This window comes from Oryctolagus cuniculus, chromosome X (genome assembly GCF_964237555.1).
Source record: "Oryctolagus cuniculus chromosome X, mOryCun1.1, whole genome shotgun sequence".
NCBI classification, from domain to species: domain Eukaryota; kingdom Metazoa; phylum Chordata; class Mammalia; order Lagomorpha; family Leporidae; genus Oryctolagus; species Oryctolagus cuniculus.
In genome coordinates this window covers 38,179,099-38,191,329 of record NC_091453.1, presented here as the reverse complement: position 1 = coordinate 38,191,329, position 12,231 = coordinate 38,179,099, and the positions used below count along the sequence as shown (strand labels likewise).

The window sequence follows — 12,231 nt, the reverse complement described above, 5'->3', positions numbered from 1 at the left end:
GAATCTTGGGAGTTTTCTATAAATAAGATCATGTCATCTGCAAATAAAGACAATTTGATTTCTTCCTTTCCAGTTTAGATGCCCTTACTTTCTTTCTTTTGTCTAATTGCTCTACTTAGGACTTCAGTACTATGCTGAATAAAAGTGGTGAAAGTGGGCTTCCTTATCTTGTTTCAGATCCCAGAAATCCTTTAGCTTTCCCTGATTCAGTATGATGTAAGCTGTTGGCTTGTTATATACAGCTGTTATTATGTGGAGATATGTTTCTCTACCTAATTTGGTCAAAGTTTTTATCATTAAGGGATATGGGATTTTTTCAACGTTTTTTTCTGCTGTTATTGAGATGATTATATAACTTTATTCCTCATTCTGTTAATATGGTATATCACATTTTTCAATTTGCATATGTTGCATACTCATTACGCCTCTACAATGAATCCCACATGATTCGTGTTAAACTTTCTAATATCCTATTAGATTTGATTTACTAGTATTTTTGCATTGATGTTCACTAAGGATCTTGGCCTGTAGCTTTCCTTTTTGTTGTATCCTTGTCTGGTGTTCTTTTCTTAAAGACTTTTATTTATTTGAGAGGTAGATTTACAGACAGTGAGAGGGAGAGACAGAGAGAGAGGTCTTCCTTCCAGTGGTTCACTCCCCAAATGGCTGCAACGGCCAGAGCCGAGCCGATCTGAAGCCAGGAGATTCTTCTGGGTCTCCCTCAAGGGTGCAGGGGCCCAAGCACTTGGGCCATCTTCTACTGATATCCCAGGCCATAGCAGAGAGCTGGATCAGAAGTGGAGCAGCCGGGACTCAAACTAGCTCCCGTATGGCATGCTGACACAGCAAGCGGTGGATTAACTTACTGCACCACAGCGCTGGCCTCCCTTGTCTAGTTTTGATATCCAGGTAATATTGATATCTTAGAATGAATTTAGAAGAATTAACTCCTGTTGAATTTTAAAATAATATAAGCACAATTCATGTTAATTCTTTAAATGTTTAGTAGCATTCAGCTGTGAGTCCATCTGGTCCTGGGGTCCTCTTCAATGGGGAGATTTTTTTTTTTTACAGGCAGAGTTAGACAGTAAGAGAGAGAGAAAGGTCTTCCTTCCATTGGTTCACCCCCCAAATGGCCGCTATGGCTGGCGTGCTGCGGCCGGCGTGCCGCACTGATCCGAAGCCAGGAGCCAGGTGCTTCCTCCTGGTCTCCCATGTGGGTGTAGGGACCAAGCATTTGGGCCATCCTCCACTGCACTCCCGGGCCACAGCAGAGAGCTGGCCTGGAAGAGGGGCAACCAGGACAGAATCCGGCGCCCCAACCAGGACTAGAACCCGGGGTGCCAGCACTGCAGGTGGAGGATTAGCCTAGTGAACTGCGGCGCTGGCCAGGGGAGATGTTTTTAATTACTGATTCCATCTCACTTCTCATTACTGATCTGATTAGTTGTTCTATTTCCTCAAGATTCAATCTTGGTAAGGTGTATGTGTACAAGAATTTGTCACTTTCTTCTAGCTGATTGAATTTGTTGCCATATAATTGTTCATAGTAACCTCTTAATCCTTTGTATTTCTGTGGTGTCAGTCAGAATGTCTCCATTTTCATCTCTGATTCTATGCATTTGAGTCTTCTCTTTTTTCTTGGTTAATCTAGCTAAGAGTTTATCAATTTTCTTTATCTTTTCAAGGAACAAGCTTTTTATTTCATTTTTTATACCATTGTTATTTTAAGTCTTGTGTCATTTATTTGTGCTCTGAGTTTTTTTTTTGTTTTTTTTTTTTTTTTTTTCTTGACAGGCAGAGTTAGACAGTGAGCGGGAGAAACAGAGAGAAAGGTCTTCCTTCCATTGGTTCACCCCCCAAATGGCCGCTGTGGCCGGCATGCTGCGCCGATCTGAAGCCAGGAGCCAGGTGCCTCCTCCTGGTCTCCCATGTGGGTGCAGGGCCCAAGTACCTGGTCCATCCTCCACTGCACTCCCGGGCCACAGCAGAGAGCTGGACTGGAAGAGGAGTAACCAGGACAGAACCAGCACCCCAACTGGGACTAGAACCCAGGGTGCCGGTGCCGCAGGCGGAGGATTAGCCTAGTGAGCTGCAGCGCCGGCCTGAGTTTTTTTTAAAGATTATTTATTTGAAAGTCACAATTACAGAGAGAAGGGGAGGCCAACAGAGAGAGAGAGAGGTCTTGCATCCACTGGTTCATTCCCCAATTGGCTGCAACAGCCAGAGCTGTGCCAATCTGAAGCCAGGAGCCAGGAGCTTCTTCTGGGTCTCCCATGTGGGTGCAGGTGCCCAAGGACTTGGGCCATCTTCTACTGCTTTTCCAGGCCATAGCAGAGAGCTTAGTGGGAAGCAAAGCAGCTGGGACTAGAACCGGCACCCATGTGGGATGCCGGCACTGCAGCTGGCGGCTTCATCCATTACACCACAGCGCTGGCCCCATGCTCTGAGTTTCATTATTTCTTTCCTTCCACCAATTTTGGGTTTGATCTGTTCTTGTTTTTCTAGTTCCTTGAGATACATGCAATAAGTTGTTTGAAATGCAAGCACTGATTGCCATAAACTTCCCTCTTCGTACTGCTTTTGCTATACACATAAGTTTTGGTAGGTTGTATTTCCATTTTCATTCATTTAAAAATGTTTTGATTTCCTCCTTGATTCACTGATTGTTCAGAATTGAGTTGTTTAATTTCCATGTATTTGTGTAGTTCCCAAAGTTTTTATTGTTACTGAATATAGTTTTAGGGCATTGTGATCATAAAAGATACTCTATATGATTTCTATTCTTTTAAATTCATTGAGACATGCTTTGTTACTTTTCATATGATCTATCCTTTAAAATGGCCCATGTGCTGCTGAGAAGAATGCGTATTCTGCTGAGGTTGGATGGAAAGTTCTGTAGATGTTTGGTGGTTCCATTGATCAAGGTTATAGTTTACCTCTACTACTTTGATGATTTTTCTATCTAGATGATCTGTCCACTTCTAAAAGTAGGATGTTAAAGTCCTCTACCATTATTGTATTATAGTCTGTCTCTTCCTTTTTTTTAATAGTTGGCTTTTTAGAAAGTTAATTTATTTATTTGAAAGGCAGAGTTAGAGAGAGGCAGAGGCAGAGGCAGAGAGAGAGAGATCTTCATTCACTGGTTCACTCCCTAGATGGCTGCTACAGCTGGAGCTGCCGTGATCTGAAGCCAGGAGCCCGGATGCCCAAGCACTTGAGCCATCTGCTACTGCTTTCCCAGGCCATAGCGGAGAGCTGGATTGGAAGTAGAGCAGCCAGGACTTGAACTGGTGCCCATATGGGATGCCGGCACTGCAGGCGGCAGCTTTACCTGCTACATCACAGTGCTGGCCCCTCTCTCTCTTCCTTTAGGTATACTAATATTTACTTTATGGGAGCAAATGAGGTAAGCCACTGCCTGTACCACCAGCATCCCATACTGGGTTCTGGTTTTTAGTCCAGGCTGCTCCATGTCTCTCTCTTTCTCTCCCTCTTTCTGTAATTATGCTTTTCAAATAAATAAATGTTTGCTTTATGTATTTGGGTGCTCTAACATTGGGTGCATATAATATATAAGTGTTACTTCCTCTTGCTAATTGAGTTCTTTATTATAGTTATATAAAGACCCTCCAGTTCTCTTGTTACTGCTTTTGATTTAAAATCTACTTTATCTGATAGAAGTATGGCTACTCCTGCTTTCTTTTGAGTTCCATTCTTTTTAAACATTTTTAAAATTTATTTGAAAAAGGTAGAGAGGTAGAGAGAGAGCAAGAGCTAGAGTGTAAGAGAGAGAGAGGGAGAGGGGTTTGCCATCCTCTGGTTCATTCCTCAAATGCCCTCAATGGCCAGAACTGAGCTGATCCAAAGCCAGGAGCCAGGAGTTTCTTCTGCATCTCCCACATGGGTGCCGGGGCCCAAGAACTTGGGCCACCCTCTGCTGTTTTACCAGGCACATTAGCAGGGAGATGGATTGAAAGTGGAGCAGCTAGGACTTGAACCAGCACCCATATGGGATGCTGGCACTGCAGGCCAGGGCTTTAACCCACCACACCACAGCACCGGCCTCTTGAGTTCCATTTTCATGGAATATCCTGTTCTATCCTTTCACTTTTGTTCTGTATAGCTAAAGTGAGTTTCTTGTAAGCAGTATATAGTTGGGTACTGTTTTTTAAATTCGTTCAGTCATTCTTTTAATTGGCAAATTTAGACTGTTGACATATAAGGTAATTATTATTACATATGATCTTACTACTACCATATTGATACTTGCTTTATATTTTTATTGTTGTTCCTTTCTTTGTCCTTCTCTTATCATCTTCATTTGTGATTAAGTGGTTTTCTCTAGTGGTATACTTTGATTCTTTATATATTTTTTGATAAGTCTGTTATAAGTTTTTGCTTTATGTTACCAGAGAAATACAAAAAATTTCTTTAAGCTATAACAAAGGGCTGGCATTGTGGCAAGGCAGGTAAAGCTGCTGCCTGCAGTGCTGGTATGTCATATGGACACCAGTTTGAGTCCTGGCCACTTCTGATCCAGTCCTCTGCTATGACCTGGGAAAGCAGTAGAAGATGGCCCAAGTCCTTGGGTCCCTGCACCCACGTGGGCGACTGGGAAGAAGCTCCTGGCTCCTGGCTACAGATCAGCACAGCTCCAGCTGTTGCAGCCAACTGGGGATTGAACCAGTGGATGGAAGATCTCTCTCTCTCTCTCTCTCTCTCTCTCTCTCTCTCTCTTTCTGCCTCTCTGTAACTCTGCCTTTCAAATATTTATTTATTTCCACCCACTGGTTTACTCCCCAATTGGCAGCAACAGCTGAAGCTGTGCCGACCTGAAGCCAGGAGTCAGAAGCTTCTTCCGGGTCTCCCACGCAGGTGCAGGAGCCCAAAGACTTAGACCATCTTCTACTGCTTTCCCAGGCCATAGCAGAGAGCTGGATCGGAAGTGGAGCAGGCGGATCTTGAGCCAGCACCCATATGGGATGCCAGTACTGCACACGGTGGCTTTACCTGCTACGCTACAGCGCCGGCCCCCTATAGTATTTTTGATTGGTAATTTTTTCCTTAGTATAGTATCATATTTTTCATTTTACTTTTTTTTTTTTTGACAGGTAGAGTGGACAGTGAGAGAGAGAGACAGAGAGAAAGGTCTTCCTTTTGCCGTTGGTTCACCCTCCAATGGCCGCCTTGGCCGGCGCGCTGCGGCCGGCGCACCGCGCTGATCCGATGGCAGGAGCCAGGAGCCAGGTGCTTTTCCTGGTCTCCCATGGGGTGCAGGGCCCAAGCACCTGGGCCATCCTCCACTGCACTCCCTGGCCACAGCAGAGGGCTGGCCTGGAAGAGGGGCAACCGGGACAGTATCCGGCGCCCCGACCGGGACTAGAACCCGGTGTGCCGGCGCTGCTAGGCGGAGGATTAGCCTAGTGAGCCGCGGCACCGGCCTCATTTTACTTTTCAATTGAAGGATTCCTATTTTATTTTGTTCAATTTCATTTTTACTGAATCTATTAGAATATTGAATCGTTTCTCTATATTCTCATTTATTTTGTTGAGTTTCCTTAAAACAGCTAGTTTGAGATCTTCAAGCATTTGGAATTTTCAGTTCCTAGGTGACTGGTTGTCTTGCTGTTTCGGTGAGATCATGGTTCCCCAGAAGTTCCTGATGCTTATTGGGGTGTGACATCCTCCGCACATTGAAGGATTAGCTTTTAGTAATCTGGCATTGTCTGGGGCCACCCTTCTAGAAATTCTAAGCAGTCGGATCATTTTCTCTGAGTCCATGGATACTTCTGCTATTTCTACACTAGCTAGCACCCTACATCATGGTTTGCCTCAGGTCCACTGTTGATATGTTCTTGCTGAGTCATTTCCACAGTGCTCTTCAGACTCAGTTTACCTGCAACCTGCAGTTGATGTGTTGTTCAATAGGACTGAGGAAGTACCTGAAAATGAGTAGCGTGTCCCTACACGCCTCTTCCTGGGCCTGTGGTGGTCTCAGATTCCTTGTCCTCTGTCCACGAACGCCATGATTCTGTACTACATCTGGAACCCTCAGCCCACCAAGAGCAGTGCAGCCTGGAGGTAGGAACAAAGCTCACACTGCGGTGAGCTGTTGGCTGCTGAGACGTGCTCAGCGCCCGATGTGACACCCACCAGCTACCACTGATGCTGGCTGGGATATGCGCTGGGCCCCGAAGCATGTGCAGAGGCTCTGCCTGCCAGCACTGTCCTGGAGACAGGACTGTTAGGATCTGTTCCATGCTGGATTTTACCAGCCTGCCACTGCGTCTCCAAACAGTCCTATGATTCCTTGCTGCATGCCCAAGATTGTAGGGGGTGTGATGGGGCAGCCCCTCAGCTACTCAGGCAGGCCCTAGATGGATCATACCTGAATCTCACAGTTACCCGGCCCTGTGCAATCTCAGGGGTGCACAGCAGGGCTGCGAGAAGCTGATGGTGCTACACTCCGTAACTAGTGTGTCTCACCAGGGCGCAAGGCACTGCCTGCTACAGGGCTAAGTCCAGAGACTGTGCACAGGGACCTGCTGTGGGAGACACTGTCAGGATCACACTTCCCTGGCCCCTTGCTGCCCAAGGTTGCAGGAGAGTAATGAAAGTAGACCATGGCCCCAGGCTCCCACAGTCACAGGTCCCTATAAAGTCCTCAGGGTTTCCATCAAGCCCTCTAGAGGCTGGCAGTCATATCCGCCAAAATGAGCCCGACCTCCTGAAGCATAGGTCTCCACGTGATGCCTTGCTAGGGAATACTGGCTGAGAGCTAGAGGCTTGATCAAGTGCAGGTCTCTGTGCAGCAGGCCTGGCTCTGAGCTGCCAGGAGCGATCCTGAGCTCCCTCTTCTGGCCTCTCGGCATTGCTGCAGTTTGGCTTTCTGTAGGCTGTTGGAGGAGGGGCGGAACCGCCAAATACTCACTCCTGGGTTTCTGGGCCTTAGGGGCAGCACAGGGGAGCTCGGTCCGATGGAATTTTTGCACAGTGGGCCTGACACTGGGCTTCAATCCACTGTCCCTTTCCCAAGCAGGAGTGTCTCTCCATGCCGTGGTCTTTGGATCTGGGGCAAGGTTAGCACAGTCAACTCTTTTCTTGCTGCTTTCTTCAGTGGGACAATGCTTATGATTCTAACAAGGCAAGGCACTGTGCTCTCTCACCTGGCTTCAGGAGTGCTTGTGAAGGTGACTTGATGTGTTGTCCAGCTGTTCACATTGCTTTCTCTGTGTGGAGGTAGTCACCATTTTGGTTCCACCTCTCTTCAAATTGACTGGCTGCTCACCATTTCCCCACTGCTACCCTGGCCAAGCCACCATTACTTGTTTATTGTTGTTATTTTAAAGATATATGTATTTATTTATTTGAAAGAGAGAAAGAGAGAGAGAGCGAGAGAGAGAGAGAGCTGTTCCATTGGTTCACTTCCCAAATGGCCACAACGACCAGCAACTCCATCTGGGTCTCCCACATGGGTGGCAGGGGTCCAAGTACTTGGGCTGTCATCTGCTACCTTTCTGGCCATATTGGAAGCCAAGCAACCTGAGCTCGAACCAGCACTCCCCTAGGGGATGCCAGGATCACAGGCTTAGTCTGCTGCCCGCAATCCCAACCCCATTTGCTGGGATTTTGATAATAGCTTGTTAACTGTTGGTTTTCTGCTTCCTCTCTCCCTACTTTCATATATTCTCAACATATCAGCAGAGTGCATCTTTAAAAAAAAATGACTGACTCATATCCCGTCACTTCTCTATTTCAGATCTTCCAGTGCCTCTTCATGTCACCCACCAAATCCTTACCCTGGTTACAAAGCCCTGTATTGTCTGGGCCCCTGTGCTATGTCCAATCTCATCTCCTCTTTCGCTCTGAGGATCTTTGCACTTAGCAGTCCCTCTACTTAGAATGCTTCTTCTTCCCACATAACTAATTTCCCACTCCTAGATGTTTTAACAAACATCATTTGCCCAGTGAGGACTTCCTGTTCACACTCTTTAAAATTATGGGCACACATGCACATGTGTACACACACACACACACTCACATTCCCTAGCCATTTCTCTATTTTATATTTTCTTTAAAGCACTTATCTCCCTTTATCACACTGTGTAGTTTTCATCTTTATTTTCCTTTTTTAAACTCCCTTCATCCCATCCCAGCTCAGCTACAAATAGAATTTAAACTCCTGCAAGGGAAGGAGTTTTTGTCTTGTCTTGTTCACTGCTATATCTCTGGTCCTAGGACAGTGCACGCAGTACATAGCACGCAGTAAATATTTTTTTAAAGGAATGAATGATAGTCACCTTTTAGCAAAACAGTTTGTATTGAAATTGTTGAAGGGGTTTATGCCCTGACTCAGCAATGACAGTTTGAGGGAGCTTGTAATTAAATGATTGGAAAATGGACAGCAAGGTATACCCACATTTCATCATAGCCGTACCATTTATATCTCTCTAACAATTTCAAGTATCATGAAAGAAGGGAAAGGGGTATAATGGTACAGTGAATCACCCTTGTAACGTCTTCCAGATTCAACAGTTAACAAGATTTTGCTGTACCTTCTGGTTTTATTGTTGTTGCTAGTGTAATTCAAAGCATACAGCAGATTTCAAGTCATGTCACTTAGGCATTCTTACATATACATCACTGAAACACTTGGACACTTTCTTACATAAGCACCATGCCATTATTATCCCTAGAAAATGAGTGCTAGGTCCTGATACTATCTTAATATCCATTCAATTTTCATATTTCTTGATTGAATCTTAAAAAAAATCTTTATGAGGTTGCTTCAGATGGGATCTAAACATGGTCCACACATTACAACTTCCTTTTATTCATCTATTTTTGAAATATTGATTTATTTCTTGAAAGGCAGAGTTATACAGAGAGAGAAGGATAGACAGACAGATCTTCCATCCACTGGTTCACTTCCCAAATGGCCGCAATGACTGGGGCTGGGCCAGGCTGAAGCCAGGAGCCAGGAGCTTCCTCCGAGTCTTCCATGTGAGTGCAGGGACCTAAGGACTTGGGCCATGCTCTGCTGCTTTCCGCAGGTGCATTATCAACGAGCTGAATCAGAAGTGGAGCAGCCAGGACTCAAACCGGTGCCCATATGTGATGCTGGCATTGCAGGCGGTGGCTTTACCCGCTATGCCACAATGCCAGCCCCACGACATTATTTTTAAAGGCGAATAATTGGAAGCAGCCAAAATGTCTCCCAAAAGAAACCTGATAAATTATGGCATGACATAAAATAGTAGTTTTCTGTGTAGAAGGGTTATTAGTATCTTTGCAACTGTTTGGTCTTTTCCAAGTGCACTGTACTGGGATAGGTTTGTGTCTGGAGTTTCTTACCCCACCTCACCGTTTTCCTTAGTTGTCCATCCTTAATATCAATGCCCCTTCCTTATCTTGCCTTTCCTAGGTTCGAGCTCATCAGCTGGTTCTTCCTCCCTGTGATGTGGTGATCAAGGCTGTCTCCGAGTATGTAAGTTCCATTAAGGACCCCTCAAACCTGGATGTGGTTGGGAAGGATGTTTTCAAACAGTCTCAGGTGAGCTGGCCTTCTCCTTCCTTTCATGCCCTCCTCAGCAGCTCTCCCGATATTTACTGTGATGCCCAATTGCTCTCCTCTGAGCTGCTTGTCTTTAACATGCTTACAGACTACACCCTCAACATTTCCTAGTTTGTTTGTTTGTTTGTTTGTTTACCAAAAAACATTACTAGGCCTTGGTGGAAAGTGCACTTCACCTTTTTTGTATGGATAATTGGAGTAATGCAAGTCCATTCTGGAAAATTTAGAACATGAAGAAAAGAAGCCGTTTAAAATCTCATTAACCAGGAACAGCTTGCGGCTGTTAACACTCTGACATGTCTCCAAGTTTTCTTTGTTTGTTTTGATGTATATGATAACATAAAATAAGCCTCTGTGGTGGATGATAATGGGTAATGAAAAAGACCACTCAAAGTGAGTCTGCATAAAACAAGAATCAGGGGTGGGCATTTGGCCTGACAGCCACATCGTATCTGGGGACAGAGCCCACCTTTGCTTCCAATCCAGCTTCCTGCTACTGTGCATACTGGGAGGCAGCAGGTGATGGGTCAAGTAGTTGAGTCTCTGCCACCCACGTGGAAATCCTGAATTGAGTTCCAGTCTCCTGGTTTCAGCCTGGTCCAGCCTTAGCTATGGAGGGCATTTGGGCAGTGAACCAGGGGATGGGAGATCTCTGTCTCTCTCACTTTCTGCCTTTAAAACTAGCCAGAATCAAAATTTCATGTTAATTAAGGAGAAAGAACTCAACTGATATCCTCCAGAATGAAACTAAAAATTAAGCAAATAAGTTACTTTTATTTCTGACAAATCGCATTATACTTACAACTGGATTTTTACTTTTTAAGGTAACATACAAACTGACTTTTGTGTGTATGTGTATACAGTTCTATGGATTTTTAGCATATTCACAGGTTTACATAACCACCATGGCAATCAGGATACAGAACAATTTTACTATCCCAAAAATCTCTCATGCTATCCCGTGGTAATAATAATCCCCATCCTTAATTCCTGGCAACCACTTGTCTGTTCTCTGTTGTAGTAGTTATGTCTTCTAGAGAATAGTCATGTGAATGTAATCATATAGTATAGAATCTTTTGAGAATGGCTTTTTCCATTCACATAATGCCTTGAGATTCTAAGTTGTAGAAGATTAACACATCAGTAACTCATTCCTTTTTATTACTGAATAATATTCATTGAATGGATATAGCAACAGTTTGTTTATCCATTCCCCCTTCAATGACAGTTCGATTGATTACTGTTTTTGGTGGCTGTGAATAGAACTGCTATAAATATTTATGTACAAGTTTTTGTACAAGCATCACTATTCAGTTCCCAAGTGTAATTACCTAGGAGAGGAATTTCTGGCCACATGGTAGGTAAGTGCACATCCAATTTTATAAGAACTTTGCCAAGCCATTTCCCAGAGTAATTGCTCCATGCCTAACTGGCGCTTGATAGTCACAGTATTTTTTGATTTATCAAATACGATTTCTATATATTTATGTATACAACACATCAATTTGACATATGTGTACATCTTGGAATGGCTAAGTTGAGCTAATTAACATGCATTGCTTCACATATTTTTCCTATATGTGGTAAGGGAACTTAGAACCTACTCTCACTAATTTTCAAGAATAAAATGTTATTAACCATATCATCATGTTATACAATAGATTGTCAGTTTTTTATAGTGATTCTAAAGGTGCAATGGTGGCACCTTATCCTCCTTGTAATTTGCATTTTCCAAGTGACTAATAATTGTTCTTCTTTCCTCTATGATGAATGGTCTTTTCATGAGCAATCTTTTTCCTGTTTTGTTTAATAGGTTTGTTTACTTAATGTTGAGTTTTGAGAATTCTTTATATGTTCTGTATACAAGTCTTTTGTCAGGTATCTGGTTTGAAAATATTTTCTCCTACTCTATTAATTTTTTAATATTTATGTTATTTATTTGAAAATCAGAGTTATAAAGAAAGAGGGAGAGACAGAAAAAGATCTTCAATCCACTCCTCGAATGATTGTGATGGTTGGGGCTGGGCCAGGCCAAAGCCAGGAGCCCAGAACTCCATCTGGGTGTCCCATATGGATGGGCAGGGGCCAGAGTATTTGGGACATCTTCCTCTGCTTTGCCAGGTGCATTGACAAGGAGTTGAGTTGGAATCGGAGCAGCTGAGACTCAGACCAGTGCTCTGATATGATATGCTTGTGTTGTAGGTGGAGGTTTAACCTGCTGCACCACAGGGCTGGCCCTCTATTAATTCTTTTAACAATATCTATTACAGAATAAAGTTTTTAATTTTCATCAATTTTTATCTTTTATAGATCATGCTTTTGATCTCATATATAAGAATACTTTGGCCGGCGCCGCGGCTCACTAGGCTAATCCTCCGCCTTGTGGCGCCGGCACACCGGGTTCTAGTCCCGGTCGGGGCGCCGGATTCTGTCCCGGTTGCCCCTCTTCCAGGCCAGCCCTCTGCTGTGGCCAGGGAGTGCAGTGGAGGATGGCCCAGGTGCTTGGGCCCTGCACCCCATGGGAGACCAGGAAAAGCACCTGGCTCCTGGCTCCTGCCATCGGATCAGCGCGGTGCGCCGGCCGCAGCGCGCCGGCCGCGGCGGCCATTGGAGGGTGAACCAACGGCAAAAGGAAGACCTTTCTCTCTGTCTCT

The 12,231-nt window shown here is 44.5% G+C and overlaps 1 protein-coding gene across 2 annotated transcripts in view; it reads left to right on the top strand.

The window, feature by feature from the left end:
• Positions 1–12,231, top strand: part of FAM120C (family with sequence similarity 120 member C) — a 110,970-nt gene that overhangs the window by 33,773 nt on the left and 64,966 nt on the right. Inside the window, exon 4 of one of the 2 annotated variants that reach the window (XM_002720026.5) lies at positions 9,428–9,556. In XM_002720026.5, the coding sequence (XP_002720072.2) occupies positions 9,428–9,556 (129 nt within the window). The remainder of the gene's footprint in view (positions 1–9,427; positions 9,557–12,231) is intronic. The other variant, XM_051827134.2, reaches the window with a different exon arrangement.